Here is a 23,599-nt window from a genome sequence, read left to right on the forward strand (position 1 = left end):
TTCCAGTCTAAACATCTCATTTCAATGTATGGCTATTTGTCCCTGTTACATTTCGTTGTGTCTCTGCTGACTTCCAGCCTCTACCTCTGGATTGCAGCCTGTGGCCCTCAAGGTGTATCAGCAGGTCCTCTCAACTCGATATAATGCGTGAACTCCATTGCCTCCTCCACGTCACTGATAAAGATGCTTAAAAGGACAGGACCCAGGATAGACCCCCGACATACTCTACTTGTTAACAACCTCCAAACAGAGCATATCCCAGTAACCACTACACTCTGAACCCACCTATCCAAACAACATTTGACCCATTTGGTTCTTGACCCATCAAGAGGAATACCATCCTGCGCTAGATACATGAATATTGTTGTACAATGTTGAAAGCCTTGCAGAAGTCAAGGTACATGATGTCCACTGTTCTCCCTTCAGGCTGTTCAAGCCTGATTTACTCTTCTAAATCTGTGTCAAATATTACACATCACCTAGTTCTCATTCGCATGCCCAAAAATGTGCTTCAAGAAGACCTGCTCTGTGCTTTTCCCAGGTACCAAAATGGAACTGACCAACCTGTAGTTCGTTGACTGTCCTTTGGGCATCTTTTGAAGATGAGTGCAACATTTGCCTTCTTCCAAACGTAGAAATCCTCCCCTAATCTCAATAAAAGGACATCAGCCAATTCTCTCAGCACCTTTGGATTTAGCATGTCCAGTTCCATGGACTTGTTGAGTTCTTTTCTTGTAGACTTTGACCTTCCTTGCAAATCTGAACTCCAACTCTAGTTCCTCCTGCTTATATCCTAGGCTGCGTGCATTTGTACAGAGATATTAGATGTAGTCTCCCTTGTACTGTTTTAATACAAGGTTTAGTACAGTTTCCTGAGGTGTCTCTTGTTCCCATCACACTGTATCCCTTTTTCTTTCCACGTCATCCACCATTTCTCCACTTAACTGAGTGACAACTCCTTACCCTCATTGCTCCTGGTTTAAAGCTTTCCTCACCACATTGAACAGTTTGTTGGCATAAATGCTCTTTCCTCACTTTGTCAAGCAGATCCTGCCTCCGCCTAGCAGTCCTCAATTATCAGAGGGTCCTGAGGGTCCTAAAAACCAAGTTCCTGTGGATAACATGAGCTGCATAACCAGCTATTAATCTACAGAACAAACTTCCACCTCCCCCAGCCACTCCCTCCACTATCAGGGCTATGTAGAGACCTACTATGAGCAAAAGGTCCTGCCAGAGCACTAAACCTCTTAATTAGTTTAGGCCCATGATGGGAACTCATGAAAATTATTCAGAGGTGAAGATACCATGTGAGCACAACCTATATTATTCTGTTGCTCTGATACTGGCAACTGCACATAAAAAACTGTTTGTGCTTAATTAGAGTTAGGTAGAAGAGTAAAGACCAAGTCAGGTAATTTTCTCTAGGAAGTATCTAAAGTAAACAAAAAGTAAGCAGCATGAACCAAATAGTCAGAAGGCAGTCTTGGCATCCAAGGCTATTGACATCTAGGTGACTGCACAGTAATACCATACAAGGCCCAGACTGCTTAGGTAATGCTGTCAGAAATACCAATTTAGGTAGGGATGTAGGGCCAATGAAGAAAACGTCATTTGGGATGGGTTGTTTATTCAGAAGGAATGTGGGCAAAGACAAGAAGGTATAGGGGCAGCAAGAAGGCAGGTTCAAAGAAAAAAAAAAAAAGGAAGGTATAAGGTCATTGTACCTTGTTGAAGCACCATTCCCACTGCAGAAGTGCAATTGCCTATAGCCAGTGGTGAGGATTGCCTCCAGACTTTGGATCTGCAGCTACTAAAGCACACCCAAGCATAATCCCCTGAGGACATTAAGGGTAAGTAAAAGCAACATCAGATGCTCTTTTGCATCCTTAAGTTTGTTCTTCTGTAATAGATGATTATTTGTTAGTTTCTATGAGCTCTTCTTCATGCTCTACACTCAAATTTAATTTCCTATCTTTTTATTGCAAACTTTAAAAGTCTTCACACACTAGGTTAGCACTGAAACCTAAACTTCCGCTTGAAAGCCAAAATTTGTATGCTGCCTGGCCTGTACAAACATTCAATAACTAGTCAGCCACTTCAGAACTCCTGAACTACCCATCCTATATCTCAAGTGAAACCTTTTTGTTCTCTTCCTGTCTTACTACATGAATCCCTAATGATTTCCAAATCTCCTCTCAGGCTCACTGTTTCTGCTGGCTGAGGTCTGAAAACATTAGTGTCTGGAGGTAGTACAGGGTTATTGCTAAACCTGCCTGAAAGGACTGGAAAAATCAGTAACAGGTACTCTTCCTCTATAATACTGCATGGTAATAATTTACTAAAACTAGGTGTCTTATTGTACAGTTATACTATCTTAAAGCTCTCTTAGGAAAATATTACACATACACCTTCCCCAATATCAGGTAAGCTTTATGGATGTCACAGAGGCACCCCAAAAGTCATTTTTAGGCAGACAACAAGTTCCAAAACAGTTTTCATTCTAGCCAGAAAAGCGCAGTCAATAAACTGACTAGAAAGAGGGTTTATAGAATTATTTAGCACTCCCAACAACATAAAATACAAGTTCGGATAGTAGTTGAGGAGATTATTGGGGTACGACAACATAAGAGTAATGAGGATCCACAACATGCACACATACGCTCACAAAACCAGAGACCTCTCACTCAAGGGTATCTAGTAGAAACAATCACTCAGCTGGGTTAGGAGAGGACTCTCAGTTGCCTGAGTTAGACAAGGATGTATCCAGTAAATAACTACTCACCGCAGGAGGAGGTGAGGTGCTCTCAATCCCGGGAAGTCTCTTTAGATGGCGTCCCAGTCTAAGGGAAGGGCTCCAGTTCACAAATCCGCTGCTCCGAGAAGACCACTCAGATGGGGTGTTCAGCAGGGACCCTGTTTTACAGCCTGGACAGATTTGGCTGTGCCCACCCCATCCCACCCCCCCACGGTGAAGGTGAAATCACCCTGCCCCAGGGTATGGGAGGATGTGACTGTCAGCACCACGGTACCGTCCCAGGGACAGGGACAATAGGGCACAAAGGCGATAAGGAGCCATCATCTGCCCTATTGAAGGCTCTGGATCTCACGGGGATGTGCAACTGCTAGAATGGAACATTATAAAAATGCCAGAACACTAGAAAAACATCTAAATAATCTTTTAATATGGTTTAAATGTTCAGCAATGCACATCTTTAAAAGTAAATAATGGAAACTGTTTCTCAAAGTAACTGCACACAAATCTAAAAAAGTCTAAAGTAACAGTATTGTAACAGTGTGCGTATCTGGCACAAAAGGCCCGGCTGCCTTTACAGCAGAGCGTGCTAGAGAGCAGGACGCAGGTGATGGTGGAGTATGGCACATGTGTCACCCAGCGAGCTGTACAAGTGAGCAGGCAGAATGCCTGTGCCATTTGCACAGCATTCCAAAGCAAACCCTGACTTGGTGCAAACTGCTGCGATTCACTCCACAGCTGCTGGCACACAGGACAAGGGTTGATCCTTGTCACCGTCTCACAAATATCATACGGATGTATCTTCAGATTTTTTTTCCAATGCATTCACAAACCAAAAAGGTCACAGACAGCTTCAAAATATTCAGAATGACTTAGGCAAAGCCAGTTACACAAAGAAGATAAGCATTTTATTATTCATGACAAAAAAGGCAGAATACTAAATACGACAGTATGCATGGGGATATTTTTAATTTCAAACAAATGCAACCAGCTCCCTATCACTTTAATGGATTAAAAAAAAAATAGTAAAAATAATCAGTAATCAATGACACAGTGCCCAAAACCAAACAGGGAAACACACCTAAACTTCCAAATCCTAAATAAATGACAATTTATTCAACCAGATTACAAGTACAGGCTCTCCTACTTACAAGAAACATGCTGTTATAGCTGAGGTTGGGGGCAGGGGAAGTAAACACCAAAGAAAGAAAACTGGGAATAAAATCCATAGCCAGACATCCCAGCAACTTCATCTAACAATCCTAACATAACTTTATAGTGCACTTCTGAAAATCTGCATCAACAATGGCAACAAAAGACAATCTATATTTACAGGTGCAACATAATCCTAAAAACACTTTATCTAGTTTTTCACTGAAGCACTTCAGAAAAGGAACTGCTATCACAAGCTAGACTCATTATGAGTTGACAATAAAATACATTCTTGCAAATAAACATAACATTTGCAATTTGCAGAAGATAAAAATAGTACACACAGAGCTGTTTATTTTTTATCATCTGTTGTTTCTAGGCTCCATTTTTTTAACATTAGGTGAGCAGTGTTCTACAAGTACACACAAATTAAAGCACAATATATATTAGCAAACAAACAAAAGAATTTATTAATATTACACCAACAGGACTGGCATTTAGGATATCTAGATGATCTTCAAAAAGAAAAGACAACCAAGCACTTGCTGTTCCAAGTGAATGATAACCAGGAGTTCGAGTTAATTATCCCTTAAAGTGTCAGTGCCTTTACATGAAAATTAAGTATTACTTGGCACTACAACAAACATAGCCCAGTGAAGTAAATGTTAACGTTATCACTCAACATGAGTAATGCACAAAACAACCTTTGCATTTTATCATAAGAGCAAGCAGCATGTCAAACTTCTGACAAAGAACTTGCCAGGTAGACGTTTAATTTTAACTAAGAAAAACTTCAAATTCTGCAGTGATATAATAAAATAGTGCAATATAAAGGAGACAACAATCACAAATGCTTACAAAAAGCCCCCTCTATTTAATCAACACATTAATGGAACACTTCTGATACATCAGTTAATATTTACATAAGAAATTTTATCTTGTGCATTTTCCGATTTGTTACTAATGGGTAGCTTTCACTTGTATGCTGAAAATACTTGCATGCTTTTTGAATAATACAGAAGCAGACTTAACTTAGTAAAGATCAGCTGGCATTTTCATATCTCTCATTTATTCAAATTTCCAGGATACATATCTTTCCTTTAAAAAATTCTTTTTTCCAGATAGCACTTTCAGGTTTTCACAGAAATAAATCCATCATGATATATGGGGGTGGTAGGGGAGTGCTCTTAACATTATATTTGCATACAGAGATGCATTAGATGTATTGTCTATTATTAAGGACATACTAATTTTTCCATTTAAATTAAAAAAAAAAAATCACAGGCCATACAGCGAAAAACCCTCACACTTCAGGTCTCCTCATGCTTTATCTTTGTTTAAATAACTGAGGAAAGAGGGGGGAGGGAGATTAAAAAAAAAAAAAAAAAAGAAAGAAAAAAATCAGAGAAACATTAACAAATTCTTATAATTTCAGAATGATTAAAGTCTTAGCTAAGACATACACAGCATATCATCACTTTTTACTTCTCCCGAAAAGCCTCTGAATCTTTCCCTTCAAGATACAAACAGACCTAAGTACATGGTGAAAACTTCCTCTCTTGACAGATGAGTGAGGAAGAGTGATGAAGGGAATGAGCACCCTCAGCAGAGACGACGACTCTAATTGTGATGTAATTCAGATACCAAGAGAACCTTGAGACAGGTCAATGGTATCTTTAAGTTGTTTTCCTTGGCTCTTGGTATAATCTCCCATAAATAAGGATCCAAGTTTTTTGCTTAATTTTAGTTAACTGTCTCCTAACAAGATAAAAGATACACAAAACTTTGAACTTAAAAATAAAGAATATGCTGGGCATCTTTGTTTTCTGAACACTGAAAACAAGGAGACACCACCACTGTAACCCAGATGCTCCTAGAAACTAAGTTTATATATATATATATATATATATATATACACACACAGACAAACACAAATTGTAAAAGCACTCTGACAGAAAGATTTGCTAATAAATATGATTGTCTAAATAAATAAAACAAGACATCTTGGAGGAATAAAAAAATATTCAAGAGCAGAATCTGTTTTGGTTTTGTTTTGTTTTTTTAAAGCAGCGAAGAAGTATTTTCCTAACTGCAGTCTACTTATTATTCAAATAATTCTTTTGATACTATCTTCACATTGTCTTTCTAGACTGTGGAACATCAGAATCACAAGTTTCTGGTAGCAAAACTTCTCTGCATTAAAGTCAATTTTACTTGTCATCACAATGCTGAAAAAAACACTTCTTCACAGTACTATCTTCTGTAGTTTTTCTTCTCTTTTAGTAACATGAACTCAGATCCTTTGTTAAGGATATTCCAACACCCATTTTACCAGACCTTCCTTATTAACACTCTGTCACAGGTAGTCCTATGCTTCAGATACTTTTTTGTTTCACTTCTTTTTGTCAGCAAAATCAGAGGTTTTGTCATAATCTGGTTCACAAAGGGAAGAATAGTAACTAGAATTTGGACACTTAGGCTGCAAATTTGTTTTTTCTGTTTTAATTCTGTTAATGAGGCAGCACCTACCTCTAAAGTGGACTGCATGGCCAGCAGCAATTAAAGCATGAGCAAGATTGTTTCCCTCATACATAACATCCACCTCTAATTTCATTCCAGAGCCATAGTGTTTAAAATGAAATATCAGACCTGGTTTACTAAGAAGCTTCTGAAACAGAAGCTTAGCTTCATCACTCCAGTGTTCCCCCTTAGCAGGAACTGTATCATGTAAAGAGCAGTAATGTGCCAAGCGTGGTAAATAAGACAGACTTTCTGGAATAACTTTAAGTTTATGAATATCACAGTAAGGGATGCTCTTCAGAAAGCCATAATCAATAAATGTAAGAACAACAGACTGACCTGTTGCTTCACTAATTTCTGCCCTGTTCCACTGCTCATCCAGTCCAAATTTGATCAAGCATCTAGCACCAGGAGCCACAAGTTCTGTTGGCAAAGCTGGCAAGTCGTCAGGAAGGTCAGAAAGCAGCAAAGACAAGTTGTTCATGCAATCAAATAAGACTTCAAACTGGACACAGAAGTTTGAAGGATCAGTAACCGCAGTCACAAACCCAGGATACCTTCTGCCACTCTGCATCAGCGTCCATGTGACTGAATCTATCTTAAATGATGTATCCAACTCCTTACAGTCTGCATTACTGGATTTTTCTGGTGTAACGGTAGTCTGACAATGACATAAGAGCTGGTTCAAATACTCCTGAAGTAGAATTTTCCCTATTAAAATATCTACTTCCCAAATATGAGAGGATTCCAAGTATCTCAAAAACAAGATCCTTATTTCATGATCCTGGAGTGCATTTGCTACATGTACAAATTGAACGTTCTTCAGTTTTTTAATCCAAACCCATTTACAAAATACAGCTTGTTTAGGAATACTTTTAATCTTGTCACTGAGCATTTTTGCATTATTTAAGGATACCATCTCACACTTGCCATAATCTATGAAAAAAACTAGCATTAACTTCTCCTTGGCAAATTTCTTTATCACTTTTGATCGATACCACTTTAAGTTCCTTTCAGATTTTGTCATACATTCCAATCCTTCTCTAATGTCATCCACTTTAAGCAAATCACTTCTTTGTGCTTCTTTGACAAGCATTACATTTAACTCATGTAATATTTGCAAATTTCTAAGTAACTGTACATGAAATTCTCCACTCTCTGAAATACTAATTACTTCTGCTCTTTCTACTTGTTCAGAATTTAGATCTTGAGGAACAACATTTAAGGGTGTTTTGGTATTTTTCATTGTAACAGCCTTAGTTTTACTTAGACCACCTAAACAATTCCCTGGCTTTCTATCTTGAGTATTAGCATTTGTAACCACAACTTGTTTTGGTCTATTTTCCTCATTACGCACTGGTACACTTTGACACCTTGTCTCGCTCTTTTTGTGCAAAAGGTCAGACATAGACTTTCCATCACAAATTACATCTATTTCCCATTGATCTCCGTGTTGCTCTAAGAACTTGAAAGCAACTGGCTTGTTATTTATTTTGCTTACAAAATAGGAAGTACTTTCATTAGTCCAGCTTTCATCAGGAACACTTTTTACTCTGCTAAGGAAACAATGAACACTGAGCCTCGGCAAAGTTAAGAACTTCTCCTGAATCCTGCAGATTTTTGAAGGACTTAAAATGGCTGTATTACCATAGTCAATGAACTCTACCTCAAGGCAGTTTCCCGATTTCAGAGCTTTAATAACTGCTCTATAGTAAAAACAATCAGTGTCATACTCCGCTACAACGAGATCCCCTACCATGAGCTCATCTAAGCAATTTCTGTTACCTACATTCACCATGCTTTCATTTAATTCTTCTGCTAGTTGTATTATTAAGTTTTCATCCTCTGCAAAATGAACATAGAAACTCAATGGACTATTTGTATGAGAAATATACCCTGTCACTTCAGAATTCACCTGAATTTCACGTTGAGGAAGACTGATTAATTTAGGTATATTTTCATTACTCCTTTCCTGCTGACCTGTGTAATTTAGTCTTTCGTTATGAGATTCAGAGAGGTCACTTACAGTTATTTCCTTTGAATTTAAAGCAGGATGACAGAGTGATTGAGAAACATGCTCTCCAACCAGAGGTTCCACTCTGTCCTCCAGAACAGCACTGACAGTATTTCTAGAACCTGGGTCTTTGCTGTCTTGTAAATTTAGCAGTTTTGAGGACCCACTACATGACTTCCGTGTGCTACATACAGTTTGCTCTTCATCTTCAAAATTCTCTCCCATACCTGTCTGATGATACTTATCATATACTTGGCATTTCACTTCAGTTTTCGATTTAACACTTTCAAGATCTGTAATGTTTACTTTATTAATTTCTTTGTCATCTTCCATTTGACACATGACACATCCATCACTTACAACTAATTGTTCCGCATTTTCCGGTGCAAATTCTTCCAATATTTTTTCTTTAATTTTTGTACTTACTTTGACCTGTCCATCATACAACTCCACAACAATCTGTCCATCTGATTCTCTAGATACAATGACAGCCTTCAGCAATTTACCAAAGAATGTATCCTCAAACCATCTCGTAACTCTTGCTGGAATTCTTGTCTCCCTAAGATCTGAGAGACAGCATTTAATAGCTTGCATGGGTGTGAATAATAAGTCAGTGGCAGAGTCTGGAATAGGCATCAACTGCTCCCTCTCTACCATATTCTTATTTCCAAAATCCACAAAGTCCGCACATAGATACGATGTTGATTTCACAGGACGAGCCAAAGCTCTATAAAACAGACCATCTTCAAAATATCTGGCTAAACATAATTGCGTATTGCTGGTGTCATATTTTGCATTATTTGACATTTTACTTATGACATCAACCTTCTTCATCAATGCCTCTATAGTTTCAGTGTTTCGATTAAGCTGACAATAGAATTTTGAAGGACTATGTATGTGAGTTATATAGATCTCCTCCTCACTTCCAATTTTTATATTAAAAGATGAGTAGCAAAAACTGTACAGAGAACCCAAAGATGCAAGGTTTGTTAGACCAATATATTCAGACTGGTTAAGACCACGTTCTCTAAGGAATTCCTCTGCGCTAGTAAGTGGAGTCTGTAAGTCAACTATATTGCATAAAGAGTTGGGGCTTACAAGAATGAGAGCATGAATTACACAAGTCAGTGATCCTCTAGAAACAGAAATGAAGTCTTCAAAATGCCTGCACACTTCTTCAGACCAACTAGGTGAGTCAGTCTGCAAGGGCACATTTTTAAGTGCACATCGAAAAGCTTGACTTTCCAAAGCTAGGAAATCTGGAAGAACAGCTTGAAGATCTTTAATTAAAACTCTTTCCCGATAACCATAGTCTACAAAAACTACATCAACTTCGTTTGTGGATACTTGCTGCACAACGGCTGCTCTGTACCACTTTCCATCTTTGGGCCATTTAACAATACAGGCTACCTGTCCAGTTTCGTAAGGGCTGGTATGTTCTTCATAGTAAGCCTGAATTCGTTCCATTAATTCATTTAGCTCTGCCAGTTTGCTTTGCAACTGACATGAAAAATCTGCTGGGGAAACAATGCAAGAACACATCACTTCAAAAACAGCTCCTGGTTTAAACACAAATTCTTTATAAAGTAATTTTTTCTCATTGGCCAATTTACAGCTTTTAGAGATAGCACCTTTTCCAAAACAGGACAGCACAACATATTCTCTCAGCTCTGAAGGCACACTTAATGATTTTTCCTTCTGAAATCTCTCTCCATTTACAGATACCTTGTTCTTACGAACATTACAGACACTCTGAGCATTTACTTTTTTTTTCTTTAATTTGTAGGGATTCTGGTCTTGACCTTTTTTTCCCAAATTTAAAACAGAATCTGGTGTCTTTTCCCGGTATTCAGCATAACCAGCCTGAACCATACACATGGCAATATTTTCTTGTTGCATGCCATTCTTATAATGTATGTTAACAACATACTTGTTGTTTTGCTTTCCAATGACATGAAGTAAGAGTAGCTTGTTAAACACAATGTCTTTGAAGAAATCAATTTCCCTTTTAACCCACACACCATCAACAGGAAATGTGCAAGCAAGTGTACAATATGTAGCTAAAGCTGGTAAATCAGAAAACTGAGGAAGCAATGTTTTCACATCATGACAGGGTACTGTATCTATATTTCCAAAGTCCAAAAAATAAACAGTAATATTTGCATGAAGCACTTCAATGACAACACCCCGATAATAACGCATGTCCTTGCTGTAGCGGGCACAGCACAGCAATCCAGGTTCTGGATTTTTAAGGACCATTTCATCAGCTCCACATTGGTTATATGTCTCTGCAATATTTTTCATCAAGGCTTGAAATTCACCCTGATATTTGTCTGTTTGAATCCAGAAGTCAGATGGATTTATGACATATACCACCAAAGCAGTATGGAAAGAATTCATTTGCATTTCTACTCTTTTGTAGTGGCTTGACAAAGAAATATCCCGTTCAGGTAAGCAGTTTTTTGTATATATTTTTCCAGTACAATTCTTAAAAGAGTTGTAACTCTCATCACATGGCTTGCTGTTTACACCAATGCTTGTGATTTTTGTTTCCAGAAGAGAGACACGTGATGCAGCTGTCTCATTTAGGTTTTCTAGATGCTTACTTTTAATTCCAAGATTTTGATTTTGCAGTGTAATATAATACAGGCGTTTCATGTCACTGAATAAATCAACATGGACATACACAGTAGTTTGTCTTATCAAGGCCTTTGTAAGTTCTTTCAGCTGCATTTTTATTACTGTTTCATCCTGACCACCAAAACAAGACAGAGCACATGGAAATGAAATCATCGGTAATGCCATGAACTCCACTTTAAGTTTCTGAATGCAACTCGATGACACAGCTTCAATATTGCCAAAATCCATAAACCAGACTTCCACACTGTCAGCAAGAAGCTGTTTTATCACTCCTCTATGCCACTGTCCATTTTGCCTTTTGGCAGCACAGAGTAGCCCTAAACTATCAAGAGAGTTGTTATTTTCTCTACTGATAGCTTCATAGTACAAATGCATTGCTCCTGTCAAATCTTCCAGCTCTTTCTGCCATTTCTGTATCTGACAGTAAAATTTATTTGGGTTTACTGCAGCAGTTATTTTTACATTTTCTTTACTGCCAACAGGTAGACGTGGAAAGAGATCATCTGGAACTGGCCAAAAATCTGTTGGTTTCTGAGAACTACTGAAAGTAAGGAACTCCTTGATCGGATACATCTGATGCAACAAATGCGGCACTCTCTTACAAAGGATTTCTTCGGGAAATGCTCTTAATATTTCTACGATAAGACAAAAGGAATCTCCATCAATTAATTTTCCTAATTTCAGTTCAAGAACATCACTAATGATCTTTGGCACTTCTAGAATAAGCAGTTGGTATGGTGTAACAGCTTTCACATGACCTGTAATCTGTAATCCTACCAGAGATGAAAAGTAGTTAATGGCTTTTGGACACCATTTTTCTCCAAGAGGAAGTATGCCTGCAAAAACACCCAAAACGACCTTTGGAGGCAGCTGAAACAAATCATCACAAGCAGCTGCAAGATGCGTCTCCTCAACCACCAGCACTTGCCCAGTGTCTATAAGAAAAGCCTCACAGGTAGTGTCTCTTTTTTCCAGAATTCTTCCTCTATGCCACTTTCCTTTTGTGTCTTCCACCAAACAAGATCCACCAACACAAACATTACCTTTTACTTTGAATACACGTTGTATTTCATTTTGTAGTATGTAATAGTCAAGCTCACATGCTGCCTTGTATTGACCCTGGAAGACTATAACCAAGCATTCAGGATGACATTCTATACGAGTTATCTTCAGATTTATGTCTACTATGTTTGGTGAGGGAGTCAGAGATTCCATTTTGTCTGCAAAGAGAAGGAGTAAGATCAGCCAGGTAATTTTCCTTATTTCTTCTTTGTCAACTTATTCTTGACATGAAATTTATTTTCAAAATGCCTAGCATATTATAACACTTCTGGTTAAAATGTATACTAAGCATTTAACGGTGTCATGTTTTATGCAACAGAGATACAAGTAACACAACACTCTTTACAAAAAGCCATGTTCGGATAACATCTGTGAAGAAGTACCTCTGCACTTGCTTTTGTGGGTACAGACTAATTTACCACTTGAGAATCATTTGTAAACATAAACCTGCTCCCAAAACAACACAGAGAAATAAAGATTATAATAGAAAAAAGGGGGCGGGGAGAGGGAGAGGACACAGTCACAAGGACACGGAACAGGACAGACAACGAGGAAGATAACTATTTCTTCTCAAAGAAAACTAAATAGTAGAAAGAATTCATGTCATTTATACCATTTATTCTCATCTCACAAACATTACTTACAGCCAGTAAATTTAACTGCAAATTTCTCCAAAGGAGAGAAAATACAGTATTTCATTGCACTGGACTTGCAGTTACAAGTGTACCTGCAAAAGCATTTCTCTAGTCTGTTTCTTTTTAATATCTGAATGACCAAGGACAACCCCCTTACTCACCCTGTTTATTCTGTGTAAATCACTTCTTCAAATCAATGACAACTCACAACAACTGTGCTTTACTGCTTACTTAATCTGGCTGTCTATATACTATCAGGTCAGCTGTAGCATATTTAAAGTATTCATAATTGTAATGACACACAGAACACATTAGAAGTGTGCCACATTTCTGCACTGCCCCTTAACAGTTGTGCCATGTGTGTTTTGTATAATCTTAACACTACGATTCTGACAGTTTATCTTCAAACACTTCAGATATTTCTCTGACCTTCATCTATAATCTGGTCTGCCAGATCAGCTTCCAGTTACATTCAAATTTGTGAATAAATCTGTTTTAAAAAGGCTGTGCATGCCCATAATTTAACCAAGCAATTCCATGAACTTAACTGCTGTTCTAACCAAGTAATTAGGGGTAGACAACATCTGGGATAAACACACAAGTACTGACTGGCTAAACCATATGCTTGATTTGTTAATTTTTATGTAAACCTAAAAGCAAAACTTTCAGTTTCAACTACAAGTTATTAGAGCAAAATCTTCCTTAGCCTACAAATAAACTTCAACAGAACTGTTTTGGTTTTAATCACAAGCATACATGAATTAGCTAGTGATCACATAATCTGCCTTCAGAGTAAATACCAATCCCTATCATTCTAGTTCCACAAAAAATAAAAATTAATAAACAAATGAGTACTCTTACTGTAAAGCATACCAGAATATCTCAGGCAGATGGAAGGATAACATGACTTCTCAAAAAACAACAAAAAAAAAAAAACCCCAAACCACCAATCACCCAAAAAGCCTCCCAGTAAAAGCAGTACTAAATCTATATCTAACAAATACCTCCTTAAACAAGCCCCCCTGTTTTCCAGCTAAAGTCTGAGGGGGTTTTGTTTGTTTTTAAATGAAATAATGAAAGAGGACTGCCTTCAGGAAAGAGTTCAGTGTGCCTGGAATAAACACCTGATCATTAGACAGAATCAAACTTTTGTAGGTGCACCGCTGATGCTTTTTTTTTTAATTGAAAAAAAACCCTAGTTGCAGAAACACATCACAAGAGAGGACAATTTGCACATCGACATTTGCTTGCCCCTTGTCACAGACTAAATAACAGCATCACAGTGATACAGGTACATTTCTAGAGCTTACAAAGTAACTTTCGCTGTCTACTCACCTATATACCAGCTGCGACTTCTTCATTCAGACCACACCTGCAGAAACCTCAACCCTCTTATTAAAAAAATCTGAATCACTCTACAAGGAAAGACAATAGAAAAGTATACATAACTTATTGTACTAGTTCTCTAAATCCTCCTCCTGCCCAACAAACACCCTGGAAGAGTCCCTCCAATTCAATTACATTGTTAAGATTTCAGAAGTCAGAATTACAAAACTGATTCCACCTTCCTAACAGCAGGGTAAGGCCATTCTTTCTTCACTGCAATTCAAAAATGACACCACTCACAAGATCAAAACGCAGATAACCAACCACCAACTTACTAAGCAAAGAGTGGCCCCACATTTATTTTTGTTTGGAGTGCTTTAGCCACCAAAATTACTGACATGCGCTAACACCATACAAAAAATAAAAAGGCTTTGCAACGTACACAAACGAAGGACACAAGCCACAGATTACGGTATCTGCGCTGCCCTCCAAAGCAGCAGCTCTGACCGGGACGGCACTTTCGAAGTGGAGCACGGAGCCGGGCTCGGCTCGACAGGGCGAACCGCCGGGCAGACGCTGCCGCCCCCAGGCGACACCTAACAGAGAATAGCGCCACCCCCCAGCAGCAGCTTCCTTACCGCTCTCAAGCGCGAAAGCGACGTGTGAGAGCCACAATCACCAGAGCACGATCATTTTACACCACACCGAGACCAACGACCCGCTCCAGCCGCTCACCCCACGCTGACAAAATGGCGGCACAAAGCGGCTCCCTCACACGCTGCCGGGCGCGGCGCATGCGCTGCAGCGTCACTGGAGACAAACACCCCCTGGCGGGAGGATGGGGCTTAGAGTTGGTGGGCGGGAGGGGGGTGGGTTGGGTGGTCACAGCCGCCTGTAGAATCTAGAAAACCTAAGGAAACTGAGCACAGTAAACTACTGCCAGCAAAGAGCTGGGAGTCAGCAGGGGGAAGCATTTTTAAAAGCTCCTATTCCGTAATGTGTGCTGTGGTGTCCTGTATTTATGGTACATATAGCACATCCTCATGGCTTTCACAGTACTGTGGAGTACAGTACTGTACATTCACTGATCTCTTTCATTTCAGTACAAATTTGTGCATCTAGCTTTGCTTCTGTTGTATTTAGGGATTGTCAAATGGATACCACTAAACAGAAAACCCACTTAACACTCAAACTTTGACTGAGCTTCTTAAACCGATAGGATTTGGGCTTTGAGTTTGTCTCTTAGCCATGCTGTGCATTAAGCCTTTCTTTTTGTACAGTCTTAGTTGCAGGAATTCACCTGTCAATCAGAGTCTAAGTTTGATTCTAGAAAGAACAATTTATTTTATCAAATTTTGTCTTCAGACTTCAGTCCATGTTTTTCCACAGCTGTACAGAGGAAGCTGCATCAAATCACTCATCTGAAACTGAACTCCCTCCTCTCATCACTGGCCATATCCATCAGAAATTTTATCTTGTGTTTGTCATTTCATTGTCTTAGGATAAGGCTCTCTTCAATTAACTCTTTTAGGTTCTTTGTTAAGTTTTGCATCTTTTTCACTCAGTGGTTTCTGCAAGACAACCATACAGTCTGTGGAAGCGACTATACTTAGCACTATGTTGCTTATATTCCAAAGAATCCTTGTGTACCTTCCATCTCTTTCCTTCCTCCCTCCCTCCCTCCTTTCTTTCCTTCCTCCCTCCTTCCTTCCTCCCTTCCTGTTGGTTTGTTTTTCCTTTATTTTTTTTCACTTTGCAGATGTCTGTTATTTATAAGGTGGTCTTTGAGCTTTATAAAATGTGTCTGTGGGTCACTGAATCTGGAGCTGTCTGAAGAGGATTTAAAAGCTCTTATTTTTTCCAGTCATTACAAAGACATTCTCCAGGCTGGGAGGAGTACATCTGAGAGGGTGCAAAGTGTTGCCCCACTTGCTTTTGCACACAAGTCTTTTTTGTTTGTTTTGGTTTGTTGTTTTGATTTTGTTGTTTTTTTTTTTGGGGGGGTGGTTTTGTTTTGTTTTGTTTTGGTGCATCATGGGAGGTGGTTTGTAGGTTAATTTTTTATTGAATAAGAATATAAGCTTAGTGAGCTGATCAGTAAGGAAACTTGGTATGAACTACAGTCCTACAAGTATCAACAGATGCTGGTATATCTGTAACTGATTTAATTCTTTGGAATGAGTTCATATAAGTATAATAATTTCTAAAATTTTATCTTCAGTTTTCACATTTTTTTGCCACTGGTCAGGCTTGCTGCATAATAGTTACACTTTGCAAAATTGAAAGAGAGAAAACTTGCTTTTGGAGTTTTAGAGATAATAGTAGTCTCCAAATACAGCTATTCTATTGAAGACTGGATAGCGTATATTTAGCGTGGTAAAATACCTAACTGAGTTATCCCTAGCCTTTGCAGGAATTCTTAATTTAATTTTGCAGGTAAGCAGTTCATACATTACTTTGAAAGGCTGAGTTTTGTCTGGTCTGATTATTTCTTTGACAGAAAATAAGAGTATACATACTCAACTAGAAAGTTGTTTGCTTTCTTCCACTGTGTAATACACTAGTGTCCTATACGCTCCCTCTGTACCCCAGTATTCCCATTTTGGATTTGTCTCGTCTCAGCTTTATTTATTTATTTGTTTGTTTGTTTATTTTTATTTTTATTTTATTTTATTTTTCCTCACTAGGTAACAGCAGTATGCTTCAAGTTTTAGACATGCACACTTCTCTTTTGGCATCTTCTCCAGATGAACTTCCTACAGAAAGCATCCTACCCTCACCAAGTACCTCTTACAGAAGGTGCAAACTTCAGGAAGGAACATCTCAAAGTCTTGAAAGTAAAACAGGTTTGTAAACATAAAAAGTCTGGGAAGGCAAGTAATATTGCAGCTTAGTATATATTACACTTTTTTTTTTTTTTTGTATAACTGTTTGCCTGCAGATACTGTTTTTTGTGCTGGTGTGCTAGTTGGGGTTAAATGGGCTCCCTTTTGAAACTATTGAAAATTTACTTTTCCTTGAACATACGGCTTATTACAAGAGTACTGCTTTAAGGGGATTAACATCCAGTGACTCTGGAGATCTTTACAAAGAATCTGAGCACACTTGTGTCACTTCTAATAAAAAAAAAAAAGATAGAATATTAGTATATTTAGCATAGTAGCAGATTGATGAAAACCTTGTAATACTGAAATTTTCCCTTCTTTAAGGTGTTTTGAAGCTCTGACTGAATTTGCTTCTGTAGTTTTATTTGGTGCTACACGACCAGATTTCACATCCATAGAAATTCTGTTAGTCTAATTAGGTGGAGTTATGTAAGAATGGACTTCATTAGTGTTATACCATATTTATAGAGAGAAAAGGTAAGACCAAGTCTTTTAAAGAAGTTACATTATTGCAAGCTTAAAAACTGCAATCTAGACTGCAATTTAGAACCCAAGGTGGGGATCTTGGCGTCCTCTACATCGTGAATGGAGAGTGCTGCCTCAGAACAGCAATTCAGAAGATTCAGGTACTGGATAAGGAGCAGCCTTGAGCTTATGAGTACTAAATATTCCGCAAGGATAGGGGGTATGGCCCTGTTTTTCTTTGTAATATAGGATGGAGTCAGTCCTGTTCTGACTCCAATCCAAAACTCACTCCTGAAGGTAGAGTGCTAGCACTGCTTTTTTAAAGGCAGCAAGATCTACTTTTTTCCCTACTCAAATTACAGTGGTGATGGCAGCAGTAATATAATAATCTTATGGTTCGAATAGTCAGATACTTGCAGCGTGAGTTTGAAAAATGTATACCAAGTCCCTGGAGTGTGCCTAAAGCGTGGGCAGTTATGCATTGTGGAATACAGCGTGTCCCTGTTGCTTGAAATTGTGCTACTATGGGATGGACGGTTGGATGGATAGATGGATGGGGCAGGGTGGGGTGGGGAGGGAGAGAAAAAACAGGTGTGACCAGGTAGTCCTTTAGGGCCAATTGGATGCTGGAGCTTTCTCACCTTTTTCTGGAAGGAAATAAGAGCTTTTTTGTTTGTTATGCCTTTCTTACAGAACTTCTTTCCAACTCACATCATTTCATTTCACTCGGTGAAGGAATTGTGGCTTTTCTGATATAGTGTGGGGTTTTCGGTAGGTCTTTGGTTTGCTTGAGAGTTGTATGACTTTTTTCTCCCCCCCCAGGCTTCATGTCTACATTGAAAGTGTCAGGTATACCTAAAGCACAGCCAAATCTCAGAAGCAAGCTCCTCCAATAACATTTGAGACGTAAGAGTCACTATAGGTCATTTTAAGTGTTCATGGAGCACATAACAGCCAAAAGCAGAAATAGCAGCATTGTGATGTCCCAGAACATCTCTCTAGTGTACTTCAGCAAACTTACAAAATATTTTCAGTGTTTACATTTTGAACGTTTTAAATTTAAATTCCACATTGATTGTTACTAAATCTCAAGGGGTTTTCCCAGCTTTGTTTGCAGTGTAAGTAGTACAACCAACTCTGAGTTTTTATCTTCTCCACTTTATTGATCTTTACAAATTTTGAGATGTTGTAATTCCCACAAGAAACTGTTTTCTTTCCTTGTCGACATTGTGAGGAAGCCATTAAATATTTTTTTCTATTGTATTCAGTATGAAAGGTTAAAAAACTCTTGTGAGTTTATTTATATTCCATTGACAGAAATAAAATATAATTGAAAAATAATTTTGGTGTGCGAGGCTTTCCTCTCTTAACAGATCTTGCCTAAGACAAAAGTCCTAAAGTGAGCCTTAAGTTGTTTTTTGTCTATATCAAACTGCTAAACAAAGTGATACTTCATGTGTTCTGAGATATTGCTCTGTGTGTCCACTCAGGAGTGTTTTCTCAAGAGGAAAATTTGGTTAGGACTCTTGTATATGCCTTAAAAATAGAGAAAAGTTTTAGGCTTTCACTAAGAAAGCCTCTGCGCTCATCGGATGAAGTGGCTGTTTATACTCTTTTTTGTTCTGTAAGAGATTGTGTTCTGTTTCCAAGCTCAACTACTTTCAGTACATTTCCGTGTGAAATTTCTTGTGAAGGAATGAAGACTAGTTTTCCTTATAGATTTCAATGTAGTATAAAGAAAGTAGCAGTATTCTTCTATTACAGTTTAGCAGAAAATTGTAAATGAAGCTCAACTGCCAGCTGTCTGCCAGGAGATAGAACATAGTACTGTGTGAGTGAACACGTGTTGAAATTAGATACTGAATAACTAAACACAATTACCAGTAACTTCCAACACTTAGGAAAATGGATTTTAGAATCATAGAATCATTTCAGTTGGAAGAGATCCTCAGGATCACCAAGTCCAACCATAACCTAACTCTAGCACTAAACCATGTCCCCAAGAACCTCATCTAAACACCTTTTAAAGCCCTCCAAGGATGGTGACTCCACCACTGCCCTGGGCAGCCTGTTCCAATGCCTCACAACCCTTTCCATGAAGAATTTTTTTTTCAATATCCAATCTAAACCTCACCTGGCACAACTTGATGCCATTTCCTCTTGTCCTATCGCTTGCTACTTGGGAGAAGAAACAAGAGGCAAGGAAACATGAGACAGATCTATCCTTTGTTGTGAAATTAAGAGCGATACTGAAACGTGTTATCCAAAGGATGGCTTTTGGGTAAGGTGGACATCCGTCTCCCAGACTGAAGACCAGCTGTAGTCTGTGGCCTTCTGAAAGCGCTCCGGGCAGGTGGGGTGTATTTGCTTTGATCTGAGCAGTGGAAAATGGAGAGACATTGCAATCAGTAGGATACACCATATAAAAGAGGAGAGGAGTTATCAGTATCTTATTTTTGAGTTTTAAAATAAAAGCGAACCTCACTGAATTCTTTGGGGGGGGGGGGGGGGGGGGCGGGGAGGCAAAATTGGGTACCCACCTACATCCAAGGAAGGCAAGAGGTGCATATTATAAGAGGATGGGAGCATCTCCCCAGTGGAGGAACAGAGGAGGGTTTAAGGCTTAATCTTCTCCTTAATGTTTCCTTCTTGGCTGACTAAATAGCTGAACACTCATAATGCTGGTTTAATGCACTGTATGCTGACTGGAATGAATCACATTCTGAAGCACCTGACTTTCATCAAGAATTATATAGAGATCATAACTGCTTTGATTCCACATGGAGAGGAGAGAGTTAAACAAATCATATCCTCCTTTTAATCCCAAGGACTGTTCTTGGATCTGTCCTTAGTGTTGCTAAGATTGTTTCTGAATATTAATATCATGAAACCCTTACTAAAATAGGTAACCATTACACTTCTTTGTTTTTAGGAAGGATAGTCTGTCAAAACAAAGTACTTTGAACTTGTCTCCTATGGGGTTTGCTTAGGTCATGACATGCCGACCCTTATGGGCAGAGTAACTTACACTCCATGGTTTAGTTCCATCCCTCTCCAGCTTGACTCTAGTCCAAACCTGAAAATAAATTAGTAGTTTTTGGTTGTCAGAAATGTTTTTTATTTCATGTAATCAAATTGCCTTTCTAAAATGCACTGCAGCATTCCTTATAATTTTTGTCTTTTAAATAAGTAGCTTTGATCAGGAAGATGTATTTAACACAGAGGTATGACTGAGTGGCAAGAGCAGAAGTACAGAACATTCCAAAGTTCTAAAAAGGAAGAAAGAAGCACCATCACCAAAGATAAATCTCATAAGGCAAGCCCAGATTCATTGTTTAAATGATGACATTTACATTAAGAGTAGGGTTATAAAAATAATCACATTGTTCTCAGCTTTTCCTGAAAAAAAGCAGTGTCTCTTCAGAACCTTTCACAGCACAAGATCTGTGTAACACTTCTTTTTTTTCTTAAGTCAGTCCAAAAGGTTTGCAGTTTTTTTTTATGCAGTCAACCGACTTGAAAAAAAAAACAAAAGGCCTCAAAATAGACATCTCAAAACAAAAGTTTGTTCACTTTCTCCTATTTTTGTCTTCAAAAGTGTGTCCTCAAGAGTGTTCCTAGTTTGTGTTCCTGTTAACTTGAGCGACAGCCACTAGATGGCAGGAACAACCACAACTTTACCTGGATGCTTGGAAAAACATTTGTGTTACTTCAGTAGACAGAAGGAGCACAGGAGCGATTAACTCAGTCTGACCTGTAATTAAATATGAGGGTGCGTGTGTTGTAGAGTTGCCCTAGAAGGGTCATAACATTAATCACACCATTTAAAACCACTTTCAGTGTTTTCAGGTAGCCTGAACCAACTCTTGAAATTTTTTCAGTCTATTTACAGTACCTATTTACTCAATACACAGTCAAAATCTCATTTCAAGTATATTTTACTAGATCATGTCAAACTTACCACCACTATATTAAAAAAAAAAAAAAGATAATATCATCACTTCTATCACTACTCCTACATTTATACAGTCCTATAATTACATTTGGCCCTTTGATGGCAACCACGAGGCTGATTTGGTCCCTGGTGAAAATGAGTTTGACACCCTTGACTTGTATTAAATCAGTCGTTAATGTGGCAGCTTACGTATAAAAAAGCAGAAGGTAGAAAGCACTTCTACAAAATACTTTCAGTGGTAGACAATAGTTGTTGTTGCTTCCTAGAACACACATTCTGTATTTCAATGGCACTGTGTCAGAGCAGAGAGAAGATATGCCCATTACATCAGAAGATATGCCTATTTTACAGCTGAAAGAACAAATTGAGACATTGTTAAATAGTGGGACAAAGCAGAAGGTAAAATTTCCATTAATAGCGCTCTCCAAAAATAGATGAGCTTTTCCATGCAGACTAGGTGGGTGGACTGGATGATCTCCAGAGGTCCCTTCCAACCCCAACCATTCTGTGATTCTGTGACTACATCCGTACTACAGATCTTAGTACAGCTGTGCAGAGCCAGACCCAGTATTACTGGCGAGGCTGTGTTGCTCTGCTGCACAGTTTGTGTGGTGCCGTGTGGTCAGGTCACGCCACTATGTCAACTTAACCACTTAGGCATGTGAGGCAGAGCTGTGCCTAAGAAGACCCTGCACTGCAGTTGTACCCTGGGTACCTGAATCTGCTGCGTGGGATAGGGGAATGTCAGGTTCCATCTGCGTTAGCAATTCCTGCAGCGCAATCAGAGTAGATCTGTAAAGGTAAATGGTAGTTGCTGGTGACCCAGTGTCCAAGACAACAAGTTTTAAGGGAGGGAGGGCTATTTAAGACTAACTCCAGTGTAGTCACTGGATGTCTGCTAGCATTTGAAAAGCATTTTTTGAGTTAGTTTCATTCCAAAGAATTTGTGTGCTGTGGAATAGGTCTGCAGTGCTGATCAAAGCAGGGTAGGTGGGAATGGTAGTGAGATTCACGTCCTGTTCTAAACTAAAACTAATGTAAAAGCACCCAGAGGGAAGCTAGACTTAAAAACTCAGTGAGTAAATTCTGAGTTCTTTAGTATGGTGGTGGTATAGTAGGACTAATGGTGAGGATGAAGTACCATACAGCAAAAGGAGTAACCATCTTCAGAACAGAACTTTAATAATTTCAGTTCTTTAGAATCAAATAGTTTGATTTTGCATTGCAAATATTATACTTCTAAAGATCTGTAGATCCAAAAGTTTGGGTTTTCTTTTTTTAATTCTGAGATTAGTTTGTTCTGAAGGAGAAAAGTAAGTAGCATATGAAGTGGCCATTCTGTCATTAGAAATATTGAATAATATTTCTGATGAGTGATGGAATGACCTATTGCATGTAATGATGGTAGGTGAGCTGATTGAATTGAGAGTCATGAAATCACAGGAACTAAAAGATGGAAAAAGACCTGTTAAATCATCTAGTTGTCTCTGAAGAGACAAACTGAATGTCTAATAGGTTTTCAACATTATTAATATATATGGTCCATATCGATTAACTAAGTTCTGGCCCCAAACCTACAAGCTCTATGTGAAGAAATTGCTGCAGCCTCTTGCAGAGTTTAATGAACACGTTCTGGATTACACAAATCTGACTGTGCTTATGTGTTCATAATTCATACTAAACTAAAAACTTAGCAAACCTATTTGCGAATTTTACACATTCAAGTAAAAATCAGACTTCCCACACTCAACAAAATAATTTTTCTTTTGCTCAGACACTGTCTATTCATGTGTTCATTGCATGCATAATGTTTAAGGAACATAGTCTTACCCGGAATCGCTATGAACAATTTTCATTTAAACATAAAAACATATGTCAGAAGAGAAAAAGGCTTTGGTTGCTTAAGTTTCTTCATGTCATAGTTCAGGCTTATTATCTGTAAAAGACTTTTTTATTTAGGAATGTTGAACATCTCTATTTCCCACTGTAGCAGTGCTCAGCATCTTTTTGAAGCTGATGCCCGTGGTTTTAGCTAGTCCATGTTTGTTTTTTCTTAAAAGCCTTACAATGTTAGACTAGAGTGTTAATCATTACATCCGTCTTGTTAAATATTTTCCATCTTGTCTCTGTTTACAAACAGAATTAGTTCTTTAAAACTCTTTTCTGGCATTTTTCATTGGGTATTTATATGAA

General features: G+C 38.4%; 1 protein-coding gene across 1 annotated transcript; it reads right to left on the reverse strand.

The window, feature by feature from the left end:
* Positions 1-6,107: 6,107 nt before the first annotated feature.
* On the reverse strand, positions 6,108-14,879 carry TDRD15 (tudor domain containing 15). The gene is made up of 3 exons (XM_013369583.3): positions 14,740-14,879; positions 14,111-14,190; positions 6,108-12,298 (listed from the first exon to the last, which is right to left on the reverse strand). Exon 3 carries the CDS (start codon positions 12,291-12,293, stop codon positions 6,297-6,299), a length of 5,997 nt encoding a protein of 1,998 aa, XP_013225037.2. The 5' UTR covers positions 12,294-12,298; positions 14,111-14,190; positions 14,740-14,879; the 3' UTR covers positions 6,108-6,296.
* Positions 14,880-23,599: the final 8,720 nt, after the last annotated feature.

Source organism: Columba livia, chromosome 3 (assembly GCF_036013475.1).
Source record: "Columba livia isolate bColLiv1 breed racing homer chromosome 3, bColLiv1.pat.W.v2, whole genome shotgun sequence".
NCBI lineage: Eukaryota > Metazoa > Chordata > Aves > Columbiformes > Columbidae > Columba > Columba livia.

What these genes read in the sequence shown, in the direction of transcription:
- TDRD15 (XM_013369583.3), bottom strand. Translation starts at nt 12,293, where the DNA reads ATGGAATCTCTGACTCCCTCACCAAACATAGTAGACATAAATCTGAAG.